The sequence below is a fragment of the Ziziphus jujuba genome, chromosome 1 (assembly GCF_031755915.1).
Source record: "Ziziphus jujuba cultivar Dongzao chromosome 1, ASM3175591v1".
NCBI lineage: Eukaryota > Viridiplantae > Streptophyta > Magnoliopsida > Rosales > Rhamnaceae > Ziziphus > Ziziphus jujuba.
In genome coordinates, this window is record NC_083379.1 from 13279023 (window position 1) to 13300554 (window position 21532).

The 21532-nt window shown below is 32.2% G+C and overlaps 5 protein-coding genes across 7 annotated transcripts; 4 read left to right on the forward strand and 1 right to left on the reverse strand.

The window, feature by feature from the left end:
- Positions 1-1174: 1174 nt before the first annotated feature.
- On the forward strand, positions 1175-5311 carry LOC112492633 (F-box protein SKIP23). Of its 2 annotated transcripts, none has more exons than XM_048467731.2 (2): positions 1175-2553; positions 4868-5311. In XM_048467731.2, the coding sequence occupies exon 1, from the start codon at positions 1307-1309 to the stop codon at positions 2549-2551; it is 1245 nt and encodes a 414-aa protein (XP_048323688.2). In that variant the 5' UTR covers positions 1175-1306; the 3' UTR covers positions 2552-2553; positions 4868-5311. The 2 variants fall into 2 exon arrangements, with proteins under 2 accessions (XP_048323688.2, XP_024932652.2); XM_025076884.3 differs by having other exon boundaries at positions 1177-2553; positions 4987-5310.
- Positions 5312-7105: 1794 nt separating this feature from the next.
- LOC132799183 (F-box protein At2g17036-like) lies at positions 7106-8614 on the forward strand. Its single transcript, XM_060813973.1, has 2 exons — positions 7106-7932; positions 8030-8614. The coding sequence occupies exons 1-2, from the start codon at positions 7674-7676 to the stop codon at positions 8086-8088; spliced, it is 318 nt and encodes a 105-aa protein (XP_060669956.1). The 5' UTR covers positions 7106-7673; the 3' UTR covers positions 8089-8614.
- A 1878-nt stretch (positions 8615-10492) lies between these two features.
- Positions 10493-12619, reverse strand: LOC107418187 (agamous-like MADS-box protein AGL103). The gene has a single exon (XM_016026865.3). The coding sequence runs from the start codon at positions 12231-12233 to the stop codon at positions 11397-11399; it is 837 nt and encodes a 278-aa protein (XP_015882351.2). The 5' UTR covers positions 12234-12619; the 3' UTR covers positions 10493-11396.
- A 2382-nt stretch (positions 12620-15001) lies between these two features.
- On the forward strand, positions 15002-18334 carry LOC107409099 (F-box protein SKIP23). Of its 2 annotated transcripts, XR_007239398.2 has the most exons (3): positions 15002-16338; positions 17873-17954; positions 18146-18334. XR_007239398.2 is itself a non-coding variant. In XM_048469358.2 (2 exons), exon 1 carries the CDS (start codon positions 15121-15123, stop codon positions 16333-16335), a length of 1215 nt encoding a protein of 404 aa, XP_048325315.2. In that variant the 5' UTR covers positions 15003-15120; the 3' UTR covers positions 16336-16338; positions 18146-18334. The 2 variants fall into 2 exon arrangements, 1 of the variants encoding a protein (XP_048325315.2); XM_048469358.2 differs by lacking the exon at positions 17873-17954 and having other exon boundaries at positions 15003-16338.
- A 1970-nt stretch (positions 18335-20304) lies between these two features.
- Positions 20305-21289, forward strand: LOC125423719 (F-box protein SKIP23). The gene has a single exon (XM_048478798.2). It carries the CDS (start codon positions 20305-20307, stop codon positions 21253-21255), a length of 951 nt encoding a protein of 316 aa, XP_048334755.2. The 3' UTR covers positions 21256-21289.
- The last annotated feature ends 243 nt before the right edge of the window (positions 21290-21532 follow it).

Genomic DNA, 21532 nt, shown 5'->3' on the forward strand with positions numbered 1-21532 from the left:
AGTTAATTGAGCAAAACAGTTTACTAAACATCATTAATATTTATAAATTTTTTTATAAACAAAATAAGATTTAATAAATATTTTCAAATTTTTTATAAAAATTTATATAGAAATTATAGAATTTTTAACTAATTATAAAAAAATTGATATAGATATTTTATTGAAAACGTTCATGGAAACTATAAAAAAAAAATCAAAAATTTGATTGAATATTATAAAAATTTTATTCATTTCTATTTAGGATTAAAATTTCATTTCCATTTGTCAAAACAAACAAAATTTCTGCAAAATCTCTACGATTATTATTTTTTTTTTCTTTTCTATTTTCTAACAATCGGTTTTAGATTGATGGTGCATGGGTACCACTAAAAACTTCAAGTTGCTCCATAATATAGGATTAAAGTGCAAAAATGCTGAAACGAGGACATTAAAAAACCCAAATATTAAAGAAGGATATTACAAACAAGCGATCATAAATGCAAAAATGCTCAAGATATTCTTATCCCTACAGAAAACCAATCCCACCAAACATATCGCGGCTCGGAAAAACAGAAGGAAAAAAAAAAAAAAAAATTTCTTTGTTCATGGAGGACTTAACGTTTTAAAAAAGGAAGGAAAAACACTTGACGTTTATGTCAGGTACTAAAGAAAACAAAGTCAAAGTAAAGAATAATATGATTTCATCTAAAAAAGTCTTTTGAAAAAAAATTTAAAGAATAATATGATAATATATGGTTATGTGCATATACAAACAAAGGAAAAAATCGATCCCTAGACATGAAGGTGATAACAACCCATAGAAACTATGCACATTATCTACAAGCTTTAAGTAAACTGATGGTTTTATCTGGATCAGGATAGGATTGCCTTAATCTTTATCTCTAATTCATACTACGCAATCTCATTCTAGCCACCATCTACCGTTTCTCAAGTTGTGTTCTTTTGGCTGATTATGTTTGGCGTTTATTTGTTTCTCCTAATATTTATATATTTATATATATATATATGAATTTTCGCATCAAAACCGTCATGGCAGAAAACCATTTCAAGTGTCAAAAGAAAACTATGGGCTCATTAATCCTTGCATACAAGCGTCAAAGAAAAACCTATTGGATATTGCCTGACTCACTCATTAATTCTGCAATAGAGGCACGAAAACCAAAAAAGGAAAAAAACGGCTGCTTTTAGATATTGGCTACCAAAGACAAAGCTGGCAAAACCACTCAAAACCACTGTATATAGATTTCTTTCTCCTTCTTCTCTCCCTGCGGGAAAATAGCAAAAAAAAAAAGCAAGCAAAAAGACGATGAATCCGATGAATCCGTCATCATCTACAAAAAGAAGAAGATGGAGCTGCAAATCGAAACCATCGCAATGGTCCACCCTTGACTCAGATGTACTGGAAGTCATCACAAAGCGCTTGGATGCCGAAACTCCCCTAGACATCCAACGTCTACGCGCTGTTTGCAGAGGCTGGCGTTCCTCAATCCCTCCACCAAACCCTCCACCCAGTTCCAACAACGACAACATCATCAAAAGTGCTAAGTTGCCTCTTGACGACCTTCCATTTCGAAGCCTCAAAAACGTCAAAGGTAAAGAAGGCCACTTATCACTCAAACAAACCACCGTCTACTGTCTCCAACCTTTGGTCAAGTTCCAAACTGGTCGAAACCCTAACAGTTCTATAAGAAACTGGTTTGTCAAGATCGAAGAGACTGAGTCTCCTGGGAAAGTTATTCTCAAACACCCACTTTCCAGAATGCCCATCAAGACTTTTGGAAACATCAACAGTCTTCCAAAGGCCGTTGACCTATTGGATTATAGGGTTAGAGAGGTAGCCAAAGAATATCGTCTTCAATATGTACCAGGAGAAAGCCGACGACCTAGAGATGTTGATAAGTATAACAAAATCGTGGTGGGTCAGAAGGAAAATGGTGACTTCATGGTCATGACTATGTACGGCCGTGGAAAATTGATAGCTTGGAGAATGGGAGAAGATAAATGGGTGAAAATAGATAATGAGTTTTGTTGCAAAGACATTGCTTATCATAAAGGGAAGTTTTACGCCGTGGATGAAAAGAGAAGGCTTATAACAGTTGAGTGTTCTTCCTTGGAGGTTACACAGGTTGTTCCTCCTACTTATGGTGAGTTCGGAGAGCAACAAGCATCTCCTCGCTCCACCTACTTGGTGAAGTCGCAGGAAGATGAATTGTTTTTGATCAATAAGTACGACTGTACTTTCTTGGACGTCTTCAAACTTGATGAGGAATCAGGCCAATGGGACTTTAATTGGCTGTGGTCAAGCGATTGGGTGTTGTTTGTGGGAGAGAATGGATTCTCATTCTCTGTTTCGGCTGAAAAATTTGGTGGATGCAAGGAAAACTGTATCTATTTTAGCGATGATTGCTTCAGCAGTGCTTGGGATGATTACCCCGTCTTCGATGCTGACAAATTTGACTTTCCCTACACTTTTTTGCCCCACAAAGATTTTTCACCATGTTCTAAACTTTTCTGGCCTCCTCCAACTTGGCTCAAGCAAAAACCAACTTGAAAGTAAGAGTACTTTAAATCTCATTGTAGTTTAGAATAAATGCTTTCGATTTTTGTGTGTGTGTGTGTGTGTGTGTGTGTGTTGCATAGATACTTTCTTGTGCATCTTTGAGCCTATATATTTAAGTATATGTATTTTGTGTAATCTGATGTAATTTCTCAATACCTTGTGTATGCGTGTATGCATATATATATATATGTGTGTGTGTGTGTGTGTGTATGTATCTATGCATTAATTAAGTACGTAATTTATGAATACCATTGTGTATCTGTATGAATAACTTATATACCTTGACCGTTGATTATGTGTATCATTCAAAACTAATTAGGTTGAAAAGCATACCTCAATGGTTTTCCCATAATATATTTTACGTCTACTCTTTGAAATCTCTTTTAAACTGATTGCTTTTCTAAATGCCCCAAGGTTGTTATATGTAGCTATATGGACTCTCTTGGCTCTTTTACATTTCATCGTCTTTTGGATAAGAGTATTTAAGCATTGTAGATGAACTGCTATATACACAAGGATATTAGCTTCTCTGATTTCAATTAGACAATAATAACCTTCTATGAATTGCTTTAACTGGACTGCTTGATTATATCTAATTCCATGCCTATATTTCCTTGAAGCTTACATACAATTATATGCCACTGAAGATTAGTGAAACAACTCCTGACCTTATTTCTCTAAATTTTGTTGACACACCCTATTTAGAATATTTCATAATGTTTGTATGTCAATCATATATATCATAAGGACATAGGAATATTTGCAACATTAATGTTTTTGTAATATATATACATTGACTTTGCTTATAACGTTTGTGTTTAAATTTATGCAATAATTAAGTTAAATGGCTTAAATGGGTTCGTAATAAATAGTAACCTTCATAATATATACACATAAATATAGAAATGTTCCATAACCAAGACAGTGCATTAAATGGCTTCATTTCATAGGTTTTTCTTTCAACTTGAAGTCCAAGAATTAGGGTCTTTTGCTTGTTTATATAGTGGTGCTTGTCCATGTTTGTAGTATTTCAGTAACAATTTCGGTCGTGTATTTTCAAACCAATGGTTAATTATAGTATTGGTTGATGTCTTCTTGTACATCTATACGAAATTGATCAAGGCATTGTTGTGTTAACCTGGTAGTTCTTGTTTTTTGTTTTCTTTATTTTGCTGTGTTTTTTTTTTTTCAATATATATATATATATATATATACATATATTATATGATTTGAAGCATTTACTCTTGAGCTTGTGTAGGCACCTGTCGGTTTGGTTCAAATGCAGATTTAATATCCATAATGCTTTTTTTTTTTTTTTCTACTTTTTGTTTTTGTGGTCAAAATCATCAAAATTGTCAGCATTTTTTATACCTGTTGAAGAGTAACAAAAAAATTGCATTTGACATTGCAAATTCTTTGAATGGTCGTGCTTTTTTTTTTTTTTTCCCTTACAGCCACAACTTACTCAACATCAAGATCACATATACAAGCTTAATTACTTATATAGGGGTGGGGATTTGAATTATTAAATAGTGACTTTGCCAACTTAATTAGTCCAGGACGCAAATGAAACTAATCCAATGCGAACCAGCCGCATAACTGATCAAATTAAGTGCATACTGTTTTGAACTTTCTTTAGATTGATTGCTTTTCTATGTCTCAAGGTTACTTATAGCTTTAGGGACTTATTGACTCCTTTACAATTTCCTCTTGTTCTGGATAAAAAAATTTTAAGCATTATTATATAGGATTTACACCTATGTAAGGGATAGGAATAACTGTTCATGAATTGCATACTCTAAACTGTTTGATTATCAGGTTTTTGGTTTAGTTTGTTCGTGGAATCATTAGCTAATTTGAGCCTCTTTGGCAATTAGTATTGATTATTGACCGTTAAAAGTGGACTTCTAATAATTGATCATGAAGTCAACTAATTAAAGATCTTTGGTAAGTTATATATCCGCAGATTAGATTGTGATTTAATCACCTCTTTCCCTGTACATGTGCAATTTGTACTTTATACATTCATCATTTGTAGCTTTACGAACTCATGACATGACTTGCATTCATATGCCTTGCTGCTAAATATGGTAAATGTCATCTTAAGGAATAAATCTTTTGCGTGCAATAGTTTTAAGACAGTTTAATTTTGTATTCGAGAAACATTATTTCCATCCTATTCCTACCAGGAAAAATCAAACAACACTATGCTTTATATATGTTTTCTTCCAAGCTTACATACCATTGAAGATGCTAGACTAGTGAAACAACTCTCTAAGACCTTATTTTTATAAATTTTCTTGACAGTCAGTGTTACCGAGAAGAATATTGCACATATATATCGTATGGAGACAGAAAGGTTTGCAATTATGTTTTTTACAATATATACTTGTAACTTTGCTTTTCTATGGAAACTACTTTTACAGGCGATCAAAGGGAGATTTGAGCCTATGCATATGATCTCAACTTCAAGGGGCACTAATAAATATTTGCTTGTATCACCATGCGTTCATGCTTCATTTTGTGTAGTCTTAATTGCACAGGCTCGTGAAAAGTAGTACCTCATAATATATAGAATAATGTTGTATAATCAATATATTGTATTTTCAAGAACTAGGATCTTGTGCTTGTTTGTTGTTGTGCTTATCTATGTTTGTTTGCTTTTCAATAACAATCTCAATGCTGCGTTTTCAAACAATGGATGATATCAGTTCGGTTGAAGTTTTGTTGCACATTTTATATGAAAACTGATTATGGCTGTGTACTGTTAACCTGGTAGTTTTTGTTTCTTTGTTTTTCCATTTTTTTTATGTATCCTTCTATAATATAATATATATATATATATATATATATAGTTTTGTTATAAAAGGCTTCTTATTGTTAGTTTGGAAAGCATATTGTGAGCTTTAAGAGTTTATTATAAGTTCCACTTGTTATTTAATCTTAAAAAAAAAAAAACATTATTTTTTTTTCATTTCTTATTTGCATCTCTCCCTTATTTTACTTAATATTCTTATTCATCTTTTATTCAACAAGAAAATCAGCATTCAATATGGTAAAATATATTAATTAACCCACAATGTCAAATCTGAAAATTTTTCCATGTTGAGTGAAAGATGAATAAGAATGTTATGCAAAATAAACTAAATGTAGTGGATAAATGAAAAAGAAATCATAAATTAACGAGAAATCATATATATATATATATATATATATTTTTTTTTTTTCCCTTTTTTCTTGTTGGTTTAAATAACAAGTGAAGCTTGTATTAGGCTTTTGAAGCTTACAACCATCTTCAAATTTTGTTCATAAAAGGGATGCCAATGTGGATAATTCTAAAACAGGGATCTTCAAGAGGTTCACTCTTTCAATTAAAGCATTTATCATTAAGCTTGTGCAGGTATCCATTAGTTTAATTCAAATGACCATTTAATTTTCATAGCGGTTCTATTTGTTTTTTTCTACATTTTGTTTTTGTTGGTCAAAATCAACAAAATGATTAGCAATTTTTCATCTTGTAGAATAACCCCAAAAAAAAAAAAAAAAGTGCATTTGGAACAGATACTTTCAATTATTTTTGTCTTACAATCCGTAACTTTCAGATCCCAGATATAAGCTAGATGTTTTTTATTTTTTTATTTTTCTTTTGGTGGAAGATAGAAGTCGAGCTACAAATCAAACTAATCAAAAGTCGATAATAACTGAATAAATTGAGTGCATATTAAAATACGAATTAATTATAAAAAAAATAGTCACAACCGACTTAATTAATCTAGTATGTTCCCCCCCAAAAAAAAAAAAAAAGAAAACTTAATTAATCTAGTAAGAAAATCATAACTTTTAATATATATATATACAAACATCCCCACAAACAAAATATTAATATATAGAAATATTGTATATACTTCGTCTCTCAAATAATGCTCAGCCTCATTGATTATATCCTGCTAGTGTTAGCGTTCCGTATCTGTATTCACACGCGCACACGCGCACACACACACACACACACACACACACAAAACAAAATAAATAATGAAAAAAAAAAGTGTAATGAGCTTCAATAAAAATGCTATATATATATATATATATATATAAAAACCCACTCATACACTTGATTAATTTGTTGCAGTTATAAAAATTCCAACACATGTATTAAGTTAGCATGGCATTTGCTTCTTCATCATTTGGACAACAACACAAAAAATGAGATTTCAAAATTTGGTATATCTAATATTTTCTTCTATTTATTTATTTTTTAATTATAAAACATAAATCTCAAAGTTTACTTAATTAGTTCGTGTATAAATGATTCGATGTGTGTATAGAAGCACTGTTCATTCTATGCTTACAAATTTTGAATAAAATTCTTTTTTTATTTCACCGAAAAGGATCTGTTTCATTCTTTTACCAAAATGTCCATAGCATTCCACTCTCCACATTTCCTTGTGTCCCAAAACGCAGGGCTAAATTCGTAATGTAACAGAGACCCACCCCAATTCCTACAAACTTTCCACTGGAAATTCAATCCGAATCCAACGCCTCGTTCCATTTCAAACATAGAGAGTCTCTGCTAAAATAGAAAAGCTCCGTACGTCTATTTCTTCTCCTTCAAGAAAAAAAAGGAAAAAAAAAAAAGACCGAACCAACACTCGTACGGACATCCTCCATGTACGCGCCGTGTGCTGCTCTGGGCGTTCTTCGGTCCCTCTTCCTCCTAAGAGCCTTAGCCCTGCTGGCTCACCACCTCTCAAACTCCCATTTCCAATCGGTCCCAATAAATACCACCCAAGGCGTAGAGGCCATTTCTTACTCAAAAGAGACCTCCTTCTACTGCCTCGAGCCTTTGACAAAGATTTCAAGCGCTTGGAGTAGTTAAACCAAGTACTGGTTTGTTAGGATTGAAGATTTCGATCACTCCGGGAAAGTGCGTCTCAATGACCTTCTTTCCAGATTCGCCATCAAGAAACTCGGTAAGATTGCTAATCTACCCAATAGGGTTATCAACTTGTTGGATTATAGGATCAGAGAGGTTGGGAAAACAAACTGTCTCGAATTTGTTGGATCAACTAAAATCGATGATAGTGAAGTTGATTTTAATGAGCTCAAGTCTATTATGATTAAGAAAGTTGTTGTGGGTTCTAAGCATGAGAGTGAGTTTTTGATCATGGCTATACACATTGGTGGGAAATTGGGTGTTTGGAAATTGGGTGATGAGAAATGGGCAAAAGTTGTTGATGGGCGTGGACATTCTCGTTATCAGGACATTGCTTTCTATAATGGAAGGTTTTATGCTGTTGATTACAGTGGGCTGACTATAGCAGTTGATCCTTCATCTTTGGAAGCGGTTACACCTCCAATGGTCAATAATGGGGGTCAGTATGGGGTTTCTATAAGTACTTGGTGAATACGCTTGGAGATCTGTTTCTGATTGATCATCATATAGATCTTAATTTTGATTTCATATTGAAGATGATTCTGATGATGAAGGCGGTGGTCGTAGTCCCTTATTTAGAACTTTACAAGTTTGATGAAGCCAGACAGGATTGGACTTCTGTGAAGGGCGATCAGGTAATGTTTGTGGGAGATGGTTGTTCCTTCTCTGTTTCGGCTAAAGATTTTGTTGGATTAAAGAATAACTGCGTTCATTTACCTGATGATAGCTTTGGTGGTGTTAAGGATGATTTCCCAGGCCGGAATGCCGGCTTGTTTGACTTGGAGGACAATGTTTCTGGGCCCCTGAAATCTGTTGTTGGCTATTCTGCAATTTTCTGGCCTCCACCAACCTGGCTCAGGGAAAAACCAAATTGGAAGTAAGAATATTATCCTTTGATTATCAGATTGTGGTTTAGTTGTTAATGCATTAATATCAAGGTGTCTTGTGAGTCTTTATTTAATTGTACAGTAATTGTTTTATGAGTTTCAAGTAATGTATGTTGTTTTGACATTTCAATGGTTTGGTGATGGATAGCTGATGCCAATTATAGCTTTTACTTGGCCAATAAATTGGCTGAACCGTGCTTAATTTTCAGGACTTGAGGGATTCATATTTGGATACTTTTTGTTTGTGAAACTGTTTCTTTTAGCTGTTTCCAATTTCCACAAAATGGTTCTTTACACTTCTTCTAGTTTTGGATAAGAATCAAACATTATATGTGGATAAGGATTCTAGCTTCTCTTATTTCAATCAAATAGCAATAAGTGCTTATAAGTTGCATAATCTGAACTGTTTTGATTATCATTTTATTGGTTTAGATTGTCATTAGCTAATTTGAGCCTCTTTGGTAATTGGTATTGATTATTGACCCCAAAAGTGGAGTTTTAATAATTCAATTTAATTAAAGATATTTGGTAAATTACCCGCAAACTAGATTACGATATGAACACCTCCTGAATGGTAACAAGTTTAAGAAACAAGTTTTGACACTTTTTGATTTTTGGCAGTGTGTCTTAATGAAGTTCAATAACTCTCTGTTTTTATACTTCAGTTGACTAAGGATTACACTTTGTTATATAATAATGTCAAACCACGGACACTTATATGCACATAGGTACATTATCTTTTATATGTGTTGGACTTTTATTTCACTCTTGTATTCACATGAATTTTGTTTAACCCTTTTTAATTATTCAAGGATACACTTTATTACAATATGAGAATCTCAACTAAAGGATACACTTCTTGTTAGTGAAAATATATACATACTTATATGTGCTTTCTTTCAACATGTGTATTATATATTTCTATTTCATTCTCAAATTCATATGACTCACTGCTAAATTTTGAACAATGTCATCTTATTGAACAATCCTTATGCTTTAGTGAGAGTGTACTGAAGATTAGTGGAAGCTTAAAAAGTAGTGGGGCTATATCGATATATGCTTTGGACCATTCTACAAAATTTAATTTTATATTTGCTGAAAAAGAATTTCATTATTCTACTGCTTAACCACTTTACTATGTCTGAGAAATATTATTTCAATCTATGCAATACATTTAGATGTCAAAGTCAAACAATTGTGCATCATTAATTCTATTTTGTGGATACTCACTATTATTGAGTTTTATGCCTTCATCTCAATGATATCATAAGAACATAGGAAAATTTGCTTTAACATTTCCATTATGCTTATATTTTGCTTTAAAAATTTGCATAATTATTTTTATACATATATATTTAATATACTGCTATATAATAAAATGATTAGTGAGCCCCTAATACTGAACTTTAGTGATTAACGCCAATTTCAGTTATTTGATAAATTGCCTACAAACTAGATTATGACATCAGATCGCCAAAAGGTTATGACAAAATATTTTTTTTTTCCCATAGCAGTTTTGAGTAATGAATTATGAACTGCTTTTGGATTTTTTGTTATCATGAGTTATGTAGTTGGCTTAATGAGGATCAATAATTCTATGTGTAATTATTCTGTTTCTGTTTGTTTAATTATTCTTTTCCTGTAGCTTGTATTTTAATATATGAGAATCTCATATGGTCGACAAACTTTTTGTTTGTGCAAATTCTATTTCACTCTTGCATTAACAAAAATTGCTGCAATATTTGAACAATATAACCTGTGGAAGAATCCTTATGCGTCTAGTGAGATTATACTGAAGCTTAGTCTAAGCTTACAAAATTGGTAGGCTACAATAATATATACTTTTGATACTTATAGAATATTTAATTTTGTATTCGAGGTTAAAAAATTCCATGTCCTATATCACAATGATATCATATGAATATAGGAACATTTGCATTAACATTCCACAATGCTTGTACTTTGCTTAAAATGTTTGCAACTATTTTTATACATATATCTTGCTTATGTAATTTTATTTGTGTTCATTACTTATTTGGTCCATGTTTGTGTATATTTAATTTCATATGCACTCCGTATGAATATTTCTTTGTTTGTGAAAATTTCTTTTAGAGGTGATCAGGGAGAGATTTATGCATACAAGCAAAACCTTTTATCGTAAGAATTTTGATCAGAATCAGCAAAATCTGATTAGCAGCTTGTTGCCTGTTTTGTTGGGCAGTCTTAAGTTCTCTTTTCAGTTGGTGTTTTCTTATAATTTTGGTAGCAAACTGACGGTGCTGTTGTTCTCTTGAAATGGAATGGTAGCCTTTTGTGTATATGTTGGGGAACATTTAGCTGCTTTTTTTTTTTTTAATTGAAATTTTAAACTTCTTACACATTTGGTACCAAATTGATGTTGCTTGCTAGTTTGATTTTGTCTTTGATAATTTTTGTTAACTTGGGAGAGGGAATGGTCAATTTTTGCCTTGAAACAAAATAAAATCCGATAGCTCAATTGGATTTAGCCAGGAGAGATGGGGGATAAAACGAGTGAAATTTTTAGTTCGGTTTTAGGACAGCCATACTCATGGACAGAGTTTAGTAGGAGTGGAACTTTGAAGTCTAAATTGATCAACTCTTGAGAAGCTGTAATTCTAGTAAATAATGGGAAAAAAATGAAAACAAATTTAGCAATACCAATTTGGATGGAAAAACAAATTGAATTCTCCTATATTTCGGCCTTAATTTCTGGAATGCACAGAATCCCTTCTCGTTTACTTTAAAAATTAACTAACAAATTAAACCCATGTGACTGAATAAGCGTACTTAACCATGAGACATTAAAAGTTATTACAAAGAAAAAAAAAAAAAAAAAGGCAGAAAAAAAAAATTGAAAAGAAAGAAAAGAGAATATATAGCATAAAATAAAAATTAAACCACCGTGCATACAAAATTGGGTTATATATATATATATATATATTTGATCTTTCTATTAAGTCTAATTAAACTACCGTGAGACAGATAATTAAATCAATTACATTCCGCAAATTTGATTCATAGGCAAACAAAAATTATCCTCTGCCGGAAAATTAGAGCAACTAATTTCCTTGCTGTACTCTTGCATGAGAAAATTAAATTCTGACCCCAAATCTGAATTAGTAGTCTCCAGATCAGCTCCCAAAAGATTATTCCAATATTGATAACCATCATCATAGTCAATAATACCAACGGTATTTCCAACAACATCATCAATGATGTGATTGCAATTGGAAAGTGAGTGCGATGCCGCCATTGTTGTTGAATTATTGTCTGAGAACTCCGTGGGAAGAGGAGGAAGATCAGTAGCGAGAGGGATAGAGTGTTGGAGTTGGTCGAATTGGTCTACCATTACCATATTATTACAACAATTGTTTGTCATAAGGTCAGGGTTATTCATATCAATCTCATCAAAGCCATAAATGGGTCCCACACAAGTAAGTTGATTATCATCATCATCAGCCTGATCGATTTGATAATCCAAAGTTTGAATCTTGGCCTCCAAGCAATTTGATAAACTCATGAAAGACTCCTTGGATAGGTTTTCTAGATTCCCATCCCACATTATTCCATTAGAACAGGGGTTGAAGCTGTTCTTCTCATCAGCGGCTGCTTTCACTTTGGTTTTGGCTTTTTTCTTAGTAGCTTGAACAGTATGATTGTACTTCAAGATTGTGGCTTTGACCTTGTTTACATCCTCTGGCCAGGTTTCCATGTAGCCATTAGCATCCAAACAGATCACACAGACCTCTGCACCACACAATGCAGCAAGCTCCGCAGCTTTCTTCTTCAAAGTTGATTTTCGATTTGCAAATTTGTTTTTCGGAAACCCCATTATCACCTTTCCTCTTCCGTAGCTTTCTATTTCCCTCTTTACTCCTGCCCTAACTTGTTTCTATATATACATGTGTGTGTGTGTGTGTGTGTGTGTGTTTTAGCGGATAGATTTACCTAGAGTGAGTCGGTGGTGGAAATTATGTGGTATTACCGTCATGCCCCAACTCTTTTGGAAAGATTAAAAACCAATTGTGCACCCCCCAACAGTCTTAACACTAAAGAAATATCTGGACTTTGTCAGATAACCCACAACGCATTCTCAAATAATGTATTTCGGGTAAGTTGCGAAAAATCTATTTCACATTTAGGTGTCATAATTTGTCTCCCAAAAAAAAAAGAAAATAGGTGTCACAGTAAATATTAAAACTTTATTTTATTCTTCTCTTTATACGACAAATTATATTGAAAAATGTTATTTTGCTAACTATTTCTATATATGGTTTTCTTTAAAAATGTAAATTTAGTTGTTCTATTTTAGTTTTAGCATCACAAAAACCATTGCATAATAAAATTATATATTTTCCTCTTCTGTCTGAAGACAAAAAAAAAAAAAAAGCTCATAAGAGTAAAATATAATTTTTATAATTCAATTTAGTTTATGTTTATACTCAAAACAAAAAAATTTAGTTAATGTTTGTAACTTCATACTTTCAAATTCTATTTTTGTACGAGAAAAAAAAAAGTTAATTTGGTTGAACGATTAAAAAAAAAAAGAAATAAAGAAAAGAAAAAAAAATACTAAAAATAAGTACAAAAAATAGATAAATAAAATTGTTCAATTGTTAGAACCCATGACACCCATTACTCCACTTAATATTCTATATTTTTTTTTTATTCACATAGTTTTTTACTAAAATTTTCAACTTCCGAATTCTTAGTTCACTAATTTTATTTTTCTTTTATATCAGGATTTCTTATATAGTGTAATTTTTTCCATCCAAATTTAATATTGATGGATTCAATAAGGTATAATGCAAAATTCTTAAAAGTTTTTTTTTTTTTGTTTAGTTGACATTTTATATAATTGAGGTAAGAATAACAATTTATCTCACACAATCTGAAAATTAAGGTACACCGTCTCTAAAAAGATAGTTTTTTTCTCGATAAATCAAGGTTATGGAACGGATTCGGAATAAAATTTTATATCTCGAATGGGGTCGAGACAAGGCCAAAGAATAAAAACCCCACCTTGAATTTGGCCCGGTCTATATTATTTTTTTTTTAATTTCTAATTTAACCAATTATTAAATAAATAAATATAAATATATAACTTTATCATGTGTGTACCTTTATAAATTTTATATTTATGTATTTGAAATTTTGAAGCATTGCATTGTATTTTTTAAATATATATTTTATTATATTTATGTATGACTATATTATATTTTATTGTATTTTTATTGCATTTTAGATACGTTATTCACACTTTATTACAAAAAAAATTATTTGTATATAAATTTTTAAAAATACAAATATAAAAATTATATCATATAGATGGGTCGAATTAGGGACATTTTTGCCGATTAAGCCTTTTTAAGCCTCAACTATCTCTCTCCGCAGCCACAATTCTCTCATCCAAGAAAACTGATGCTAAACTTTTTTTCTTTCAAATATTGAAATACAAAAAGGTCTGCACTTATGCTATAAGGATTTTTTTCCCCCCTTCCCTTCTATTTCTCTCTTCCAATAAAGTAAAGGATATAGATTTAAAAAAAAAAAAAAAGTCCATAATTTTATAGATTTTAATTTCTAAATAGGAAAGCCCATTGTACAATTGCCAAATAAACACATTATTATGTTTTAGCAAAGTTCCAAAGTCTTCATGATCAATTCTATGAAAATATATATTTATATATAATCCGTTTATAGTATATACGTTCATCAATTTTTATCATACAGATCTTAATTAATCATTGTTAATACTATCACACAAAAATAAATATTGATAATGGTACCATAACATGATACGGATCGTTTCTATTGTGGTGCGGACCATCTCTATACCGTAAAATTTCTTTATATATATATATATATATGGGGTAGAAAATGAAGATGACTTCAACCATGGTATGTGTTCCATTAACGGTTCAAACCACTGAGGAAATGGTGAGTGATATGGTCCAGGCGAAGGCACAAGGTGCTGATTAGTTAAGGTCAGGATGGATTGCATTGAGAAATTTCTGCCTTACGAAGACCTCGAAATCATCTTGAGAAATAAAGCCATTGCCTCTTATCGTGTATAGGTATTGTGTACGCATTAATTTGCATATATATATATATATATATATATACATACTAGAGGAGATTAAAATCTATAAAATCATGGTGCTCTTTTTTTTACATATAACCTTTATTTTACTAGAAGAGAGAAATAGAAAGTATTAAAAACAAAAGAAAAAAAATAAAATAAAAGGTGCAATTTTCAGTATTTGAAGAAAAAAGTGCAATAACATTTTTCTTGAATGGAAGAATTTGGGGCCGAGGAGAGAGATGATTGATTGGGGCTTAACTAAAAGCCTATTTGGATAAACTTGTATTTAAAAGATAATATTAATTAAAGATTAAAATTATTTTTTTTGATAGAAAAAAGATTAAAATTATTTTATCCTAGTAAAAAGAGAGGTCGTGATGATATCATCTACATCCGTACCGCTTCTCGTGGAAAAGGTCAAAAATCGTCTAGGATTGAGATTAATTGTGAAAGAACTTTGTCATAAACTTTTATGTGAAAAAACGCATCAGACATATATATAACATACACAAATACATAATTGTATGTACAAACTCAAAGACCTAAAATTTATATAAAACAAACTCAAAGGGCTAAAGTGAAAAAGCATCCTCTTTCTTCCTCTTCTTCGTACCGTACAGGAAAGAAAACAGAGATGAATTCGTCGTTGAGAAACAGAAGCATATCCCAATCAAGCCCAATAACGGAATGGTCCACCCTCGGAACCGATATATTGCGAGAGATTACGAAGCGCTTGGACGACACCACTCGCCCAGAGATTCTCCGATTACGCGCCGTCTGCAAAGGTTGGCGTTCCTCAATCCCTTTCCCACCCATTCCCAACAACGTCTTCAAACGTGCTAGCTTGCCTCTCGAAATTCCCTTTCTAGCCTTGAAAGGCTTCAAAGGTAAACAAGGCCACCTATTACTCAAACAAGACACCATTTATTCTCTCGAACCCTTGGTCAAGATTCACAGTGGTCGGGAGGTTACTAGCAACTGGTTTGTCAAGATCGAAGAGACCGATGATTCTGGGAAGGTTATTCTCAAAGACCCACTTTCCAGAATGACCATTAAGGATTTGGGGAATACCACTGGTCTTCCCAAAGTCATCAATCTATTGGATTATAGAGTGAGAGATGTAGGCAAAGAGTACCATTTTGAATTTGTACTAGGCAAAAACCCACCTGTAGAATTTACCAAGTTGAAGAAAGTTGTTGTGGGTAAGGATAAAAACGGTGAATATGTTGTCATGGTTCTCCATATCAATGGAAAATTGGCAGTATGGAAGATGGGCGAAGATAGATGGGTAGAAATAGATAATGGGTCTCATTACAAAGATATTATTTATCACAAAGGGAGGTTTTACGCTGTAGATCGTAGGACATGGGTTATAGCTGTTGATTGTTCTTCATTGGAGATTACACAAGTTGCTCTAGATGCTTGTAAATTTGGGGATGTGTATCTCCGAGAATATGTAATCTACTTGGTGAAGTCAGGGGATGATTTGTATTTGGTTAATAAGTATGGGTCTCAGTTCAAGAATACTTTCAAACTTAAAGAAAAGTCAGGCATGTGGGTCAGTAACTTCAGTTCTTGGAATTGGTTGGTGGATCGGATAATGTTTGTGGGATCATGGCATTGTTCTTACTCTTTTTCGGCTAGAGAATTTCCCGGATGCAAGGAGAACTGTATTTATTACAGGGATGATTGTTTCATTAGTGGAGATAGGGATATGGATGGTTACCCAGGCAGTGCTGCTGGCGTGTATGACTTTTCGGACTACACTGCTCGGCCCCTAAAATCTCTTTCGGGCTATTCTCAACTTTTCTGGCCTCCCCCACATTGGCTAAAGCAAACACCAAGTTAAAAAGTATGACTACTCAGCATAATAACTTCCTTTTAAGTTTTGGCTGTTCAATGCATCAATCTCTATACACCCTTGTGAATCTTTTGTAAAATTTAAACTTGACAGTAGATTGGTTGCACTTCGGTTAATTTATGCTGTTTGAGATTCTAATATGAGTTGGTAATACAATAGCTAATTATAGATTTATAAGAACAATAAATCGCATGGCATTATTTTATTTTAATCAAGTATGTCGAGGGATTCTTTGAATTGAAGACGTACTTTTCTGAGTTTTCTGAATGGTTTTTGCTTTTCTGTTTTTTGTGTGTTTTGATGTAATCTGGTCTAATCTATCTTCAGATCCTGTCGTTTGCTTGCTGGTTAGCTGTTCATTATATGTCATGCCTGTCTTCATGTATCTATAAATTATGTGTCTAATGTAAGTATGCCTTTGTCTATACGCATGTATATTTTTGTCTATATGCATGTATATTTTATATTTCAACCGCTGATTGTGTGTATCGTTCTAGCTAATTAGGTTGTAAAGCATAGCATAATGGTTTTCCCAAAAGAAAGGTTATAACCGATCTTGAAATCTCTTTAAATTCATTGCTTCTCTACATGTCTCAAGGGTGATGTTTATAGCCTTATGGACACCTTGCCTCTTTTAGATTTCTTCATGTTTTGGATAAGAATGTTGTTATATAAGGACAAGGATTATAGCTTCTCTGATGTCGATTAAATGGCAATAGTGTTTTTTTTTTTTTTTGGTGGTAAGTCAGCAATAGTGCTTATAAGTTGCATAATCTGATCTGTTTTAATTATCGTTTTAGTGGTTTAGATTGTTCATGGAATTAATCATTAGCTTGTTTGAGCCCCTTTGGTAATAGGGGTATTGATTATTGACCCCAGAAGCGGACTCAATTAAAGATCTTTGGTAAATCAACAACAATCACGAACTAGATTATGGTATAAGTACCTCTTGAATGATAACAACTTTAAGAAACAAGTTTTGAGCACTTTAAGATTTCTGGCAGTAGGTCTTAATGAAGTTCAATAAATCTCTGTTTTCGTACTTCAGTGGGCTTAGCATTATTCTCTATTGTATGATAATGTCCAGGTACGGACACATATGCACATACCTACTTTAGCTTTTAGATGTTTTACACTCTGTTTAATTATTCAGTTTCTAAGGATTTTGTTGCCATATGGGAGAATCTCAAATAATGGATACACTTGTCCTTAGTGCAAATATATACTGATATACATAGTCATGCGTGCATTCTTTCAACATTTGTATTATGTCTCTATTTCACTCTCAAATTCACATGTCTTATTGCTAAATTTTGAAGAGGGTCACCTTATTGAACAATCCTTGATGCTTTTAGTGAGAGTATACTGAATATTAGCGGAAGCTTACAAAATTAGTAGGGCTGTCTTGTGATTCTGATAGTTCTGCAAAATTTAATTTTGTATTTGCTGTTAAAAAAAAAAAAAAAAAAAAATCCATATCTCTACTGCTGAACCACTTTACTGTGTCTGGGGATTACTTTTTCAGTTCATGCAATAGATTGAAGTGTCAGAGTAAACCAATTTTGCATCATATAATTCTAATTTTGTGGATTCTCATCACTATATAGGTGAGTTTTATGCCTTAAACTCAATGATTTCATATGAACGTAGTAAAATTTGCCTTAACATTTCCACAGTGCTTGTATTTTGCTTAAAATATTTGCATAATTATTATTATAAATATATATCTTTGCATATGTAATTTTTCTTGTGGTCCCTGTTTCTGTATAATATTTGATAACCTGAATTTATTTTACAGGTGATCTCTGGAGAGATTTATGGCATATGCACTGATCAATTTTAACCATCTGAACAGCATGCTTGTCCAAAATGTTTGATCAACAGTGACTATCTGTTATGTGGACTTTTGACTTTTGACTTGGTAGCTTTTGTCTATATTTTGTAAAACATTTACTCGTGGAAATTGTGGGTAGGTTAATTTTCTTGATGGTTTCTGTGTACCTGAGAGAGGGAGAGGCACTTTCTCTAAAAACAAACTAATAGCCATTAACTTAATTAGAATTCATAATTCGGCTGTATAGGATACAGTACGGCTCTGTACCATGGACAAAATGGAGTAGAACCGTGGAATTTTTCTATTAAATTAATTAATTAAACAAAGTAAATGAAAATTAAAAAATAAATAAATAAATAAAACAAAAACTACATAAAATAAATATGTAGAACCTCACCTCGATCTTATAGATTATTTTTTTTATTATTATTTTTTTAAAATATAGATTTTGTTATTATTTGGTATCTTTGTGAACTTATAAAAACTCCACAAATTAACTTTTGTATCACTGGTTTTTTATTTTTTTATTTTTTTGTTTTATCTAATTTCTATCACTTTTGAATGGATTTAGATGAGTCCCTAATTTTTTTTTTCACAGAAAAAACATGAGTAAAAAAAGATACAAAATTATATAAATATATATATATATATATATTTGAGCTAAAAAACAAAAAGGCATGAGTACAATAAATCCAAAAGAAAAGAGTGAATATAAAAATTAAAACAAACAAAATCCTTAATTAATTTGACACGGAATGTGACTCAGTACTCATCAAAATGGGATGCTAACAGTACTTAATTAATTAAAGATTCTGTTTGTTTTGATTGTATAATCAATCACAACAAAATCATTTGAATGAAATAAGAATAATAATATTAATTGTTTACTTTTCCGAAAAATGTTTTGGTTTTTCCAAATTAAAAACCATTTTTCATTCGCACTAATCCCTACACCACAAAAAGAACAAATTATTTATAATCATTTTGACAGTCGCCTTTTCTCGTACTCTCGAAGTAGAGCTGCTCAATTGCTGGATACACAAAATTTCTCGACATGATCTTTATCTAACTAAGCAATACAATAATTAAAACCCAATTAAAATCTTTCAATTTGTTTTTTTTTTTTTTTTTTTTTTGGTAAACTAAATCTTCAATTTTCTTAATTTTTATTTTTAGTTTTCACTCAACTTGAATCTTCAAATTAAAATGGCCACAACCTAAAATTTTGAAGAGCCTCAATCTTGTACAAATAAAACCTACAGAACATATATAAAGACTAGAAGAAAACGAAAGGCCTCCATCATCATAAAAGATAAAAATAAAAAATAAGTTTCACTTTCATTTTAGTATATGTGATATTAAAGGGTTTTGCGATCTAAATCTCAATTTTCAAAGTAGCAGTTTAATTACTTAAAATTTTCATTTGTTGTAAATTAATTCAATCTCCAATTTAACCAAATAAATTGGTTACAATCTCCTCCACCCACATGATTATTATCTTCTATTTCTTTACATATTTTATTTCTTTCAAATATATTTTGAGAACAAGTTTTTTACTACCGCAACAAATTGAAAAACTAAAGATTTAAATAGTTATTTTTGAAAATTTTAAATTGCAAAATCTTATAAATTAAGATATTAAATTGTAATTAACCTTAAAAATAAATAAATAAATTCTACTCCTTTTAGCTAAAAGAATAAACCTTAAAAAATAAAAGAATAAACCCTAAATAAAAGAGGATCTAATGCATTAACGATATCGAAAGCTTTCTATAAGACTATAACCGGTGCTATTAGATACCCAATCAGTAAAGCTTAGCAAAAAATTTTCTACTCCTTCAAGGAAACCTAAAGATGAATTCGTCGTTGGGAAAAAGAAAAAGAGAAAGATGGAGTAGTACTGGCAGCAAATCAACCCCATCACAATGGTCCAACCTCGGCGCAGATATCTTGGAGGAGATTACAAGGCACCTCCCTACTCCCACATATATCCACGGTTTACGCGCCGTTTACAAAGGCTGGCGTTCCTCAATCCCACCCAATCCCAAAAACGACGTCGTCCTCAAGCATGCTAGGTTGCCTCTCATATTTCCATTTACAGTATTCAAAAACTTCGAAGCTGGATGCCACTACTTATTGCTCAAAGAAAGCACCATCTATTGTCTCCAACCCATCAAGGTTCGTGGTCGAATAGGCCAAAGGTTGCTAGGCGCTGGTTTGTTAAGATTGAAGAGACTGAGTCAGGTAAAGTCTATCTCAGAGACCCACTTTCACTTTCAAGAATGACAATCAAGAATTTGAAAATTTTCACTCGTTTTCCCAAGGTCATCAACCTGTTTGATTATAGAGTGAGAGAGATAGGCAAAGAGTACCGTCTTCAATATGTAAGAGGAGAAAGCCAATTACTTAGAGAAGAAGTTATTGTCTTTAAGAAAGTTGTTTTGGGTCATAACAAAGATGGTCAATTTGTTGCCATGGCTCTCCATATCAATGGAAAATTGTTAGTGTGGAAGATGGGTGAGGATAGATGGGTGGGAATAGATGATGGGTTTCAATATTACAAAGATATTGCTTATCACAAAGGTAGGTTTTATGTTGTGGATGATACGAGACGGATTATAGCTGTTGATTGTTCTTCCTTGGAGATTACTCAGGTTGCTCCTTCCGCTCCCCAAGATGCCCATCGTACGTTTACCTACTTGGTGAAGTCACAGGATGATTTGTATTTGATTTATAGGTATGGCTGTTCCTGCTTGAATGTTTTCAAACTTGATGAAGAGCTAGGCAAATGGGACTCTAATGGGTCGTGGTTGAGCGATTGGGTAATGTTTGTGGGAGATGGTGGATTTTCGTGCTCGTTTTTGGCTGCAGAATTTGGAAGACGCAAGGGAAACCGCATTTATATTAGGGATTCTTGCTTTACTAGTGTTAAAACCGATGGCAAGTTTGAGTATAACGAAGCTTTGTCCCTAAAACGTTTGTCACTCTATTCTAAATTTTTCTGGCCTCCCCCAACTTGGCTCAAGCAAACAGACCAAGCTCTTGAGATCAGTGAAAGAACTGGGAGAGATTAGGTATTTATTATTATTATTAGTATTTTTGGGTAAATAGGGAATAAGTACTTTTGTTTGTGCATCTTTGAGCCAATGATTTTTGCTTTTTTAAATCTCTGAAACCTCAAACAATATATTTTCAGTTTTATGTATGTTTTCTTTTGTGTAATATCTAATGTAATTTAGATTGAATACATGTCCTTTCTTTGTGGCTTAGCTATACTTATCTATGCATGTAATTTATTTATGTATGCCTTTGGTATATATGTGAATAGTCGTATAGTTTGTGTAACACCCC